At 51.9% G+C, this 13848-nt stretch overlaps 1 protein-coding gene across 1 annotated transcript in view; it reads left to right on the top strand.

Annotated features, from left to right (window-relative positions):
* The first annotated feature begins 421 nt into the window (after nt 1-421).
* Nucleotides 422-13848, top strand: part of LOC127929301 (protein kinase C beta type-like) — a 112734-nt gene continuing 99307 nt past the window's right edge. Inside the window, exon 1 of the mRNA XM_052517282.1 lies at nt 422-886. Coding sequence (XP_052373242.1) covers nt 714-886 — 173 coding nt within the window. The 5' untranslated portion in view covers nt 422-713. The remainder of the gene's footprint in view (nt 887-13848) is intronic.

Genomic DNA, 13848 nt, shown 5'->3' with positions numbered 1-13848 from the left:
CCCCATAGAGCTATATCTGGGTCACCAGACCCCATAGAGCTATATCTGGGACACCAGACCCCATAGAGCTATATCTGGGACACCAGACCCCATAGAGCTATATCTGGGACACCAGACCCCATAGAGCTATATCTGGGACACCAGACCCCATAGAGCTATATCTGGGACACCAGACCCCATAGAGCTATATCTGGGACACCAGACCCCATAGAGTTATATCTGGGACACCAGATGACACGTTTCTTATAATTGGAATGTTATAAAACCCTACCTGTAGAGAGAGACACACACACACACACACACACACACACACACACACACACACACACACACACACACACACACACACACACACACACACACACAGGTGGGTCACATGTTGAGTTGATGAGGCGAGGTTTAGTAACAGGGGTGTGTGTGTGTGTGTGTGTGTGTGTAGCGGTTCTCTCATGCTCTCCAACGTACTGACTTTGCAAGCAGCAGTCAGCCGGTGGAAAGAACGAGAGGCGAGTCGCGCTGAAGGAAGGAACGGCTGCGGATCTTAATGAGCCAGTTGCCCGTTACAAACGGAGATAACACACACACACACAAGGCACGGACACTGCCTGAAACAACAAACGGACATTTGAGGTTCTCCAAACAAAACTTCTACTATAGTCGCAACGCACAAAAACACACAGTTCCGCGTTTGAAATCTAAACCGAACGAAAGCCATGGCTGACTCCGGAGCGAACAGCAACAGCGACGGGGAGGAAAAACCGATGCGGGGCTTCGCTCGCCAGGGCGCTCTCCGACAGAAGAACGTGCACGAAGTGAAGGACCACAAGTTCATCGCTCGTTTCTTCAAACAGCCGACCTTCTGCAGCCACTGCACCGACTTCATCTGGTGAGAGAGATGGATGGATGGATGGAGGGGAGGGGAGGGAGAGACCGAGAGAGGTACCGCCGGGGTGGCTTTGAATGAAGAGTTTGACCCGTTTTTGCCGAGGGCTGTAGGCTACTGTTGGAAAGAGGGAGAGATATCGGAGTGTCTGAGCGGGGAGAGTAGAACAGAGCAGGCTTGGATACACACGGGGCACAGACGTCAATTCAAAGTCTATTCCACGTTGGTTGACGGGGGACACAACGCACTCTGTGCCCAGTGGCTACAGGCTGTCCAGTATCTCACCCCTGCATCAGGCTAGACTATAGGCTGTCCAGTATCTCACCCCTGCATCAGGCTAGACTATAGGCTGTCCAGTATCTCACCCCTGCATCAGACTATAGGCTGTCCAGTATCTCACCCCTGCATCAGACTATAGGCTGTCCAGTATCTCACCCCTGCATCAGACTATAGGCTGTCCAGTATCTCACCCCTGCATCAGGCTATAGGCTGTCCAGTATCTCACCCCTGCATCAGGCTATAGGCTGTCCAGTATCTCACCCCTGCATCAGGCTATAGGCTGTCCAGTACCTCACCCCTGCATCAGACTATAGGCTGTCCAGTATCTCACCCCTGCATCAGGCTATAGGCTGTCCAGTATCTCACCCCTGCATCAGGCTATAGGCTGTCCAGTATCTCACCCCTGCATCAGGCTATAGGCTGTCCAGTATCTCACCCCTGCATCAGGCTATAGGCTGTCCAGTACCTCACCCCTGCATCAGGCTATAGGCTGTCCAGTATCTCACCCCTGCATCAGACTATAGGCTGTCCAGTATCTCACCCCTGCATCAGGCTATAGGCTGTCCAGTATCTCACCCCTACATCAGGCTATAGGCTGTCCAGTATCTCACCCCTGCATCAGACTATAGGCTGTCCAGTATCTCACCCCTGCATCAGACTATAGGCTGTCCAGTATCTCACCCCTGCATCAGGCTAGACTATAGGCTGTCCAGTATCTCACCCCTACATCAGGCTATAGGCTGTCCAGTATCTCACCCCTGCATCAGGCTAGACTATAGGCTGTCCAGTATCTCACCCCTACATCAGGCTATAGGCTGTCCAGTATCTCACCCCTGCATCAGGCTAGACTATAGGCTGTCCAGTATCTCACCCCTGCATCAGGCTATAGGCTGTCCAGTATCTCACCCCTACATCAGGCTATAGGCTGTCCAGTATCTCACCCCTGCATCAGACTATAGGCTGTCCAGTATCTCACCCCTGCATCAGGCTATAGGCTGTCCAGTATCTCACCCCTACATCAGGCTATAGGCTGTCCAGTATCTCACCCCTGCATCAGGCTATAGGCTGTCCAGTATCTCACCCCTGCATCAGGCTAGACTATAGGCTGTCCAGTATCTCACCCCTGCATCAGGCTATAGGCTGTCCAGTATCTCACCCCTGCATCAGGCTAGACTATAGGCTGTCCAGTATCTCACCCCTGCATCAGACTATAGGCTGTCCAGTATCTCACCCCTGCATCAGGCTATAGACTATAGGCTGTCCAGTATCTCACCCCTGCATCAGGCTATAGACTATAGGCTGTCCAGTATCTCACCCCTGCATCAGGCTATAGGCTGTCCAGTATCTCACCCCTGCATCAGGCTATAGACTATAGGCTGTCCAGTATCTCACCCCTGCATCAGGCTATAGGCTGTCCAGTATCTCACCCCTGCATCAGGCTAGACTATAGGCTGTCCAGTATCTCACCCCTACATCAGGCTAGACTATAGGCTGTCCAGTACCTCACCCCTGCATCAGGCTATAGACTATAGGCTGTCCAGTACCTCACCCCTGCATCAGGCTATAGGCTGTCCAGTACCTCACCCCTGCATCAGGCTATAGACTATAGGCTGTCCAGTATCTCACCCCTGCATCAGACTATAGGCTGTCCAGTACCTCACCCCTACATCAGGCTATAGGCTGTCCAGTATCTCACCCCTGCATCAGACTATAGGCTGTCCAGTATCTCACCCCTGCATCAGGCTATAGGCTGTCCAGTACCTCACCCCTGCATCAGACTATAGGCTGTCCAGTACCTCACCCCTGCATCAGACTATAGACTGTCCAGTACCTCACCCCTGCATCAGGCTATAGGCTGTCCAGTATCTCACCCCTGCATCAGGCTATAGGCTGTCCAGTATCTCACCCCTGCATCAGGCTATAGGCTGTCCAGTATCTCACCCCTGCATCAGGCTATAGGCTGTCCAGTACCTCACCCCTGCATCAGGCTATAGGCTGTCCAGTATCTCACCCCTGCATCAGGCTATAGGCTGTCCAGTACCTCACCCCTACATCAGGCTATAGGCTGTCCAGTATCTCACCCCTGCATCAGGCTATAGGCTGTCCAGTACCTCACCCCTGCATCAGACTATAGGCTGTCCAGTACCTCACCCCTGCATCAGACTATAGGCTGTCCAGTATCTCACCCCTGCATCAGACTATAGGCTGTCCAGTATCTCACCCCTGCATCAGGCTATAGGCTGTCCAGTATCTCACCCCTACATCAGACTATAGGCTGTCCAGTATCTCACCCCTGCATCAGACTATAGGCTGTCCAGTATCTCACCCCTACATCAGGCTATAGGCTGTCCAGTATCTCACCCCTACATCAGACTATAGGCTGTCCAGTATCTCACCCCTACATCAGGCTATAGGCTGTCCAGTATCTCACCCCTGCATCAGACTATAGGCTGTCCAGTATCTCACCCCTACATCAGGCTATAGGTTGTCCAGTATCTCACCCCTGCATCAGACTATAGGCTGTCCAGTATCTCACCCCTGCATCAGGCTATAGGCTGTCCAGTATCTCACCCCTGCATCAGGCTATAGGCTGTCCAGTATCTCACCCCTGCATCAGGCTATAGGCTGTCCAGTATCTCACCCCTGCATCAGGCTATAGGCTGTCCAGTATCTCACCCCTACATCAGGCTATAGGTTGTCCAGTATCTCACCCCTGCATCAGGCTATAGGCTGTCCAGTATCTCACCCCTGCATCAGGCTATAGGCTGTCCAGTATCTCACCCCTGCATCAGGCTATAGGTTGTCCAGTATCTCACCCCTGCATCAGGCTATAGGTTGTCCAGTATCTCACCCCTGCATCAGGCTATAGGTTGTCCAGTATCTCACCCCTGCATCAGACTATAGGCTGTCCAGTATCTCACCCCTGCATCAGGCTATAGGCTGTCCAGTATCTCACCCCTGCATCAGGCTAGACTATAGGCTGTCCAGTATCTCACCCCTGCATCAGGCTATAGGCTGTCCAGTATCTCACCCCTGCATCAGGCTATAGGCTGTCCAGTATCTCACCCCTGCATCAGGCTAGACTATAGGCTGTCCAGTATCTCACCCCTGCATCAGGCTATAGGCTGTCCAGTATCTCACCCCTGCATCAGACTATAGGCTGTCCAGTATCTCACCCCTGCATCAGACTATAGGCTGTCCAGTATCTCACCCCTGCATCAGGCTATAGGCTGTCCAGTATCTCACCCCTACATCAGGCTATAGGCTGTCCAGTATCTCACCCCTGCATCAGACTACAGGCTGTCCAGTATCTCACCCCTGCATCAGGCTATAGGCTGTCCAGTATCTCACCCCTGCATCAGACTATAGGCTGTCCAGTATCTCACCCCTGCATCAGACTATAGGCTGTCCAGTATCTCACCCCTACATCAGGCTATAGGCTGTCCAGTATCTCACCCCTGCATCAGACTATAGGCTGTCCAGTATCTCACCCCTGCATCAGACTATAGGCTGTCCAGTATCTCACCCCTACATCAGGCTATAGGCTGTCCAGTATCTCACCCCTACATCAGACTATAGGCTGTCCAGTATCTCACCCCTACATCAGGCTATAGGCTGTCCAGTATCTCACCCCTGCATCAGACTATAGGCTGTCCAGTATCTCACCCCTGCATCAGACTATAGGCTGTCCAGTATCTCACCCCTGCATCAGGCTATAGGCTGTCCAGTATCTCACCCCTGCATCAGGCTATAGGCTGTCCAGTATCTCACCCCTACATCAGACTATAGGCTGTCCAGTATCTCACCCCTGCATCAGACTATAGGCTGTCCAGTATCTCACCCCTGCATCAGGCTATAGGCTGTCCAGTATCTCACCCCTGCATCAGGCTATAGGCTGTCCAGTATCTCACCCCTGCATCAGGCTATAGGCTGTCCAGTATCTCACCCCTGCATCAGGCTATAGGCTGTCCAGTATCTCACCCCTACATCAGGCTATAGGCTGTCCAGTATCTCACCCCTGCATCAGACTATAGGCTGTCCAGTATCTCACCCCTACATCAGACTATAGGCTGTCCAGTATCTCACCCCTGCATCAGGCTATAGGTTGTCCAGTATCTCACCCCTGCATCAGGCTATAGGCTGTCCAGTATCTCACCCCTGCATCAGACTATAGGCTGTCCAGTATCTCACCCCTGCATCAGACTATAGGCTGTCCAGTATCTCACCCCTGCATCAGACTATAGGCTGTCCAGTATCTCACCCCTGCATCAGACTATAGGCTGTCCAGTATCTCACCCCTGCATCAGACTATAGGCTGTCCAGTATCTCACCCCTACATCAGACTATAGGCTGTCCAGTATCTCACCCCTGCATCAGACTATAGGCTGTCCAGTATCTCACCCCTGCATCAGGCTATAGGTTGTCCAGTATCTCACCCCTGCATCAGACTATAGGCTGTCCAGTATCTCACCCCTACATCAGGCTATAGGCTGTCCAGTATCTCACCCCTGCATCAGGCTATAGGTTGTCCAGTATCTCACCCCTGCATCAGGCTATAGGTTGTCCAGTATCTCACCCCTGCATCAGACTATAGGCTGTCCAGTATCTCACCCCTACATCAGGCTATAGGCTGTCCAGTATCTCACCCCTGCATCAGGCTATAGGTTGTCCAGTATCTCACCCCTGCATCAGACTATAGGCTGTCCAGTATCTCACCCCTGCATCAGGCTATAGGCTGTCCAGTATCTCACCCCTGCATCAGGCTATAGGTTGTCCAGTATCTCACCCCTGCATCAGACTATAGGCTGTCCAGTATCTCACCCCTACATCAGGCTATAGGTTGTCCAGTATCTCACCCCTGCATCAGGCTATAGGTTGTCCAGTATCTCACCCCTGCATCAGGCTAGACTATAGGCTGTCCAGTATCTCACCCCTGCATCAGACTATAGGTTGTCCAGTATCTCACCCCTGCATCAGGCTATAGGTTGTCCAGTATCTCACCCCTGCATCAGACTATAGGCTGTCCAGTATCTCACCCCTACATCAGGCTATAGGCTGTCCAGTATCTCACCCCTGCATCAGGCTATAGGTTGTCCAGTATCTCACCCCTGCATCAGACTATAGGCTGTCCAGTATCTCACCCCTGCATCAGACTATAGGCTGTCCAGTATCTCACCCCTACATCAGGCTAGACTATAGGCTGTCCAGTATCTCACCCCTACATCAGGCTAGACTATAGGCTGTCCAGTATCTCACCCCTACATCAGACTATAGGCTGTCCAGTATCTCACCCCTACATCAGACTATAGGCTGTCCAGTATCTCACCCCTGCATCAGGCTATAGGCTGTCCAGTATCTCACCCCTGCATCAGGCTATAGGCTGTCCAGTATCTCACCCCTGCATCAGGCTATAGGCTGTCCAGTATCTCACCCCTGCATCAGACTATAGGCTGTCCAGTATCTCACCCCTGCATCAGGCCCCTATCTCACCCCTGCATCAGGCTATAGGTTGTCCAGTATCTCACCCCTGCATCAGACTATAGGCTGTCCAGTATCTCACCCCTGCATCAGGCTATAGGTTGTCCAGTATCTCACCCCTGCATCAGACTATAGGCTGTCCAGTATCTCACCCCTGCATCAGGCTATAGGTTGTCCAGTATCTCACCCCTGCATCAGGCTATAGGTTGTCCAGTATCTCACCCCTGCATCAGGCTATAGGCTGTCCAGTATCTCACCCCTACATCAGACTATAGGCTGTCCAGTATCTCACCCCTGCATCAGGCTATAGGTTGTCCAGTATCTCACCCCTGCATCAGGCTATAGGTTGTCCAGTATCTCACCCCTGCATCAGGCTATAGGTTGTCCAGTATCTCACCCCTGCATCAGGCTATAGGCTGTCCAGTATCTCACCCCTGCATCAGGCTATAGGTTGTCCAGTATCTCACCCCTGCATCAGACTATAGGCTGTCCAGTATCTCACCCCTACATCAGGCTATAGGTTGTCCAGTATCTCACCCCTGCATCAGACTATAGGCTGTCCAGTATCTCACCCCTGCATCAGACTATAGGCTGTCCAGTATCTCACCCCTGCATCAGGCTATAGGCTGTCCAGTATCTCACCCCTGCATCAGGCTATAGGCTGTCCAGTATCTCACCCCTGCATCAGGCTATAGGCTGTCCAGTATCTCACCCCTGCATCAGGCTAGACTATAGGCTGTCCAGTATCTCACCCCTGCATCAGGCTATAGGCTGTCCAGTATCTCACCCCTGCATCAGACTATAGGCTGTCCAGTATCTCACCCCTGCATCAGGCTATAGGCTGTCCAGTATCTCACCCCTGCATCAGGCTATAGGCTGTCCAGTATCTCACCCCTGCATCAGGCTATAGGCTGTCCAGTATCTCACCCCTGCATCAGGCTAGACTATAGGCTGTCCAGTATCTCACCCCTGCATCAGGCTATAGGCTGTCCAGTATCTCACCCCTGCATCAGACTATAGGCTGTCCAGTATCTCACCCCTGCATCAGGCTATAGGCTGTCCAGTATCTCACCCCTGCATCAGGCTATAGGCTGTCCAGTATCTCACCCCTGCATCAGACTATAGGCTGTCCAGTATCTCACCCCTGCATCAGGCTATAGGCTGTCCAGTATCTCACCCCTGCATCAGACTATAGGCTGTCCAGTATCTCACCCCTGCATCAGGCTAGACTATAGGCTGTCCAGTATCTCACCCCTGCATCAGGCTAGACTATAGGCTGTCCAGTATCTCACCCCTACATCAGGCTATAGGCTGTCCAGTATCTCACCCCTGCATCAGGCTATAGGCTGTCCAGTATCTCACCCCTACATCAGGCTATAGGCTGTCCAGTATCTCACCCCTACATCAGGCTATAGGCTGTCCAGTATCTCACCCCTGCATCAGGCTATAGGCTGTCCAGTATCTCACCCCTGCATCAGGCTAGACTATAGGCTGTCCAGTATCTCACCCCTGCATCAGGCTAGACTATAGGCTGTCCAGTATCTCACCCCTGCATCAGGCTAGACTATAGGCTGTCCAGTATCTCACCCCTGCATCAGGCTAGACTATAGGCTGTCCAGTATCTCACCCCTGCATCAGGCTAGACTATAGGCTGTCCAGTATCTCACCCCTGCATCAGGCTATAGGCTGTCCAGTATCTCACCCCTGCATCAGGCTAGACTATAGGCTGTCCAGTATCTCACCCCTACATCAGGCTATAGGCTGTCCAGTATCTCACCCCTGCATCAGGCTAGACTATAGGCTGTCCAGTATCTCACCCCTGCATCAGGCTAGACTATAGGCTGTCCAGTATCTCACCCCTGCATCAGGCTAGACTATAGGCTGTCCAGTACCTCACCCCTGCATCAGGCTATAGGCTGTCCAGTATCTCACCCCTGCATCAGGCTAGACTATAGGCTGTCCAGTATCTCACCCCTGCATCAGGCTATACTATAGGCTGTCCAGTATCTCACCCCTGCATCAGGCTAGACTATAGGCTGTCCAGTATCTCACCCCTACATCAGGCTAGACTATAGGCTGTCCAGTATCTCACCCCTACATCAGGCTAGACTATAGGCTGTCCAGTATCTCACCCCTACATCAGGCTAGACTATAGGCTGTCCAGTATCTCACCCCTACATCAGGCTATAGGCTGTCCAGTATCTCACCCCTGCATCAGGCTATAGGCTGTCCAGTATCTCACCCCTGCATCAGGCTATAGGCTGTCCAGTATCTCACCCCTACATCAGGCTAGACTATAGGCTGTCCAGTATCTCACCCCTGCATCAGACTATAGGCTGTCCAGTACCTCACCCCTACATCAGGCTAGACTATAGGCTGTCCAGTATCTCACCCCTACATCAGGCTAGACTATAGGCTGTCCAGTATCTCACCCCTGCATCAGACTATAGGCTGTCCAGTATCTCACCCCTACATCAGACTATAGGCTGTCCAGTATCTCACCCCTACATCAGGCTAGACTATAGGCTGTCCAGTATCTCACCCCTACATCAGGCTATAGGCTGTCCAGTATCTCACCCCTGCATCAGGCTATAGGCTGTCCAGTATCTCACCCCTGCATCAGGCTATAGGCTGTCCAGTATCTCACCCCTACATCAGGCTAGACTATAGGCTGTCCAGTATCTCACCCCTGCATCAGACTATAGGCTGTCCAGTATCTCACCCCTGCATCAGGCTATAGGCTGTCCAGTATCTCACCCCTACATCAGGCTATAGGCTGTCCAGTATCTCACCCCTACATCAGGCTATAGGCTGTCCAGTATCTCACCCCTGCATCAGGCTATAGGCTGTCCAGTATCTCACCCCTGCATCAGGCTATAGGCTGTCCAGTATCTCACCCCTACATCAGGCTATAGGCTGTCCAGTACCTCACCCCTGCATCAGGCTATAGGCTGTCCAGTATCTCACCCCTACATCAGGCTATAGGCTGTCCAGTATCTCACCCCTGCATCAGACTATAGGCTGTCCAGTATCTCACCCCTGCATCAGGCTATAGGCTGTCCAGTATCTCACCCCTGCATCAGGCTATAGGCTGTCCAGTATCTCACCCCTACATCAGGCTATAGGCTGTCCAGTATCTCACCCCTGCATCAGGCTATAGGCTGTCCAGTATCTCACCCCTGCATCAGACTATAGGCTGTCCAGTATCTCACCCCTGCATCAGACTATAGGCTGTCCAGTATCTCACCCCTGCATCAGACTATAGGCTGTCCAGTACCTCACCCCTGCATCAGGCTATAGGCTGTCCAGTATCTCACCCCTACATCAGGCTATAGGCTGTCCAGTATCTCACCCCTACATCAGGCTATAGGCTGTCCAGTATCTCACCCCTACATCAGGCTATAGGCTGTCCAGTATCTCACCCCTACATCAGGCTATAGGCTGTCCAGTATCTCACCCCTACATCAGGCTATAGGCTGTCCAGTATCTCACCCTACATCAGGCTATAGGCTGTCCAGTATCTCACCCTACATCAGGCTATAGGCTGTCCAGTATCTCACCCCTACATCAGGCTATAGGCTGTCCAGTATCTCACCCCTACATCAGGCTATAGGCTGTCCAGTATCTCACCCCTACATCAGGCTATAGGCTGTCCAGTATCTCACCCCTGCATCAGGCTATAGGCTGTCCAGTATCTCACCCCTGCATCAAGCTATAGGCTGTCCAGTATCTCACCCCTGCATCAGACTATATAGGCTGTCCAGTATCTCACCCCTGCATCAGGCTATATAGGCTGTCCAGTATCTCACCCCTGCATCAGACTATAGGCTGTCCAGTATCTCACCCCTGCATCAGACTATATAGGCTGTCCAGTATCTCACCCCTGCATCAGACTATATAGGCTGTCCAGTATCTCACCCCTGCATCAGACTATAGGCTGTCCAGTATCTCACCCCTGCATCAGACTATAGGCTGTCCAGTATCTCACCCCTACATCAGGCTATAGGCTGTCCAGTACCTCACCCCTGCATCAGACTATAGGCTGTCCAGTATCTCACCCCTGCATCAGACTATAGGCTGTCCAGTATCTCACCCCTGCATCAGGCTATAGGCTGTCCAGTATCTCACCCCTGCATCAGGCTATAGGCTGTCCAGTATCTCACCCCTGCATCAGGCTATAGGCTGTCCAGTATCTCACCCCTGCATCAGACTATAGGCTGTCCAGTATCTCACCCCTGCATCAGGCTAGACTATAGGCTGTCCAGTATCTCACCCCTGCATCAGGCTATAGGCTGTCCAGTTTCTCACCCCTGCATCAGGCTATAGGCTGTCCAGTATCTCACCCCTACATCAGACTATAGGCTGTCCAGTATCTCACCCCTACATCAGGCTAGACTATAGGCTGTCCAGTATCTCACCCCTACATCAGGCTAGACTATAGGCTGTCCAGTATCTCACCCCTACATCAGACTATAGGCTGTCCAGTATCTCACCCCTACATCAGGCTAGACTATAGGCTGTCCAGTATCTCACCCCTGCATCAGACTATAGGCTGTCCAGTATCTCATCCCTGCATCAGGCTATAGGCTGTCCAGTACCTCACCCCTGCATCAGGCTATAGGCTGTCCAGTTTCTCACCCCTGTAGTAGCATCAGGTTAGGCTAGGTTAGGCTAGGCTATAGTCTGTCCAGTATCTCACCCCTGCTGCAGCAGGTTAGGCTAGGCTATAGGCTGTCCAGTAGGTTGTTCCAGCATTATGAGCATCACGCAACATGAGAATGACGGTAGGGGACGGACTCACAGGTGGAACACATTAAGTTATAGAACTCTTCTGTTTTAGTGGTTAGAGGCAGGTAGCCTAGTGGTTAGAGCAGGTAGCCTAGTGGTTAGAGCAGGTAGCCTAGTGGTTAGAGCAGGTAGCCTAGTGGGTAGAGCAGGTAGCCTAGTGGTTAGAGCAGGTAGCCTAGTGGTTAGAGACAGGTAGACTAGTGGTTAGAGCAGGTAGCCTAGTGGTTAGAGGCAGGTAGACTAGTGGTTAGAGCAGGTAGCCTAGTGGTTAGAGACAGGTAGACTAGTGGTTAGAGCAGGTAGCCTAGTGGTTAGAGGCAGGTAGACTAGTGGTTAGAGCAGGTAGCCTAGTGGTTAGAGCAGGTAGCCTAGTGGGTAGAGCAGGTGGCCTAGTGGTTAGAGCAGGTAGCCTAGTGGGTAGAGCAGGTAGCCTAGTGGTTAGAGCAGGTAGCCTAGTGGGTAGAGCAGGTAGCCTAGTGGTTAGAGCAGGTAGCCTAGTGGGTAGAGCAGCTAGCCTAGTGGTTAGAGCAGGTAGCCTAGTGGTTAGAGCAGGTAGCCTAGTGGTTAGAGCAGGTAGCCTAGTGGTTAGAGACAGGTAGCCTAGTGGTTAGAGACAGTTAGCCTAGTGGTTAGAGCAGGTAGCCTAGTGGTTAGAGACAGGTAGCCTAGTGGGTAGAGGCAGGTAGCCGAGTGGTTAGAGCAGGTAGCCTAGTGGTTAGAGACAGCTAGCCTAGTGGTTAGAGCAGGTAGCCTAGTGGTTATAGCAGGTAGCCTAGTGGTTAGAGACAGGTAGCCTAGTGGTTAGAGACAGGTAGCCTAGTGGGTAGAGGCAGGTAGCCGAGTGGTTAGAGCAGGTAGCCTAGTGGTTAGAGCAGGTAGCCTAGTGGTTAGAGCAGGTAGCCTAGTGGTAAGAGACAGGTAGCCTAGTGGTTAGAGACAGGTAGCCTAGTGGTTAGAGCATTGGACTAGTAACCATCAGGTAGCCTAGTGGTTAGAGCAGGTAGCCTAGTGGTTAGAGTGTTGGACTAGTAACCAGCAGGTAGCCTAGTGGTTAGAGCGTTGGACTAGTAACCAGCAGGTAGCCTAGTGGTTAGAGTTTGGGCCAGTAACCAGCAGGTAGCCTAGTGGTTAGAGTGTTGGACTAGTAACCAGCAGGTAGCCTAGTGGTTAGAGTGTTGGGCCAGTAACCAGCAGGTATCCTAGTGGTTAGAGCGTTGGACTAGTAACCAGCAGGTAGCCTAGTGGTTAGAGCGTTGGGCCAGTAACCAGCAGGTAGCCTAGTGGTTAGAGTGTTGGACTAGTAACCAGCAGGTAGCCTAGTGGTTAGAGCATTGGACTAGTAACCAGCAGGTAGCCTAGTGGTTAGAGCGTTGGGCCAGTAACCAGCAGGTAGCCTAGTGGTTAGAGCGTTGGGCCAGTAACCAGCAGGTAGCCTAGTGGTTAGAGCAGGTAGCCTAGTGGTTAGAGCGTTGGGCCAGTAACCAGCAGGTAGCCTAGTGGTTAGAGCGTTGGGCCTAGTGGTTAGAGCGTAGCTTTTTGTTATGGAGGACAACGTTGCTTTCGTCCTCTAAAATGAGGCAGATTTTTCTCTGAGGCTTTTTGCCCACGAACTTCAATTTACCCCTCGTATTTAGTTGTTTGCAGTGATCCAATCTGTCTGTAAACTCGAGAACAAGTATTATTTTGTCCAGTAATGGCTCAACTCTCTAGAGACGTCAGGAGCGGTAGAGATACTCTTAATGATCGGCTATGAAAAAGCCAAACTGACATTTACTCCTGAGATTGCTGACTTGTTGCACCTTCAACAACTACTGTGATTATTATTATTATTATTATTTGACCCTGCTGGTCATCTATGAACATTTGAACATCTTGGCCATGTTCTGTTATAATCTCCACCCGGCACAGCCAGAAGAGGACTAGCTGCCCCTCATAGCCTGGTCCCTCTCTCGGTTTCTTCCTAACCTCCCCTCATAGCCTGGTTCCTCTCTAGGTTTCTTCCTAACCTCCCCTCATAGCCTGGTTCCTCTCTAGGTTTCTTCCTAACCTCCCCTCATAGCCTGGTTCCTCTCTAGGTTTCTTCCTAACCTCCCCTCATAGCCTGGTTCCTCTCTAGGTTTCTTCCTAACCTCCCCTCATAGCCTGGTTCCTCTCTAGGTTTCTTCCTAACCTCCCCTCATAGCCTGGTTCCTCTCTAGGTTTCTTCCTAGCCGCCCCTCATAGCCTGGTTCCTCTCTAGGTTTGTTCCTAACCTCCCCTCATAGCCTGGTTCCTCTCTAGGTTTCTTCCTAACCTCCCCTCATAGCCTGGTTCCTCTCTAGGTTTCTTCCTAACCTCCCCTCATAGCCTGGTTCCTCTCTAGGTTTCTTCCTAACCTCCCCTCATAGCCTGGTTCCTCTCTAGGTTTCTTCCTAACCTCC

Source organism: Oncorhynchus keta, unplaced genomic scaffold, assembly GCF_023373465.1.
Source record: "Oncorhynchus keta strain PuntledgeMale-10-30-2019 unplaced genomic scaffold, Oket_V2 Un_scaffold_6375_pilon_pilon, whole genome shotgun sequence".
In the NCBI taxonomy this organism is placed as follows: domain Eukaryota; kingdom Metazoa; phylum Chordata; class Actinopteri; order Salmoniformes; family Salmonidae; genus Oncorhynchus; species Oncorhynchus keta.
The sequence above is the reverse complement of the archived record's forward strand: the minus strand, read 5'-3'. Positions and strand labels throughout refer to the sequence as shown.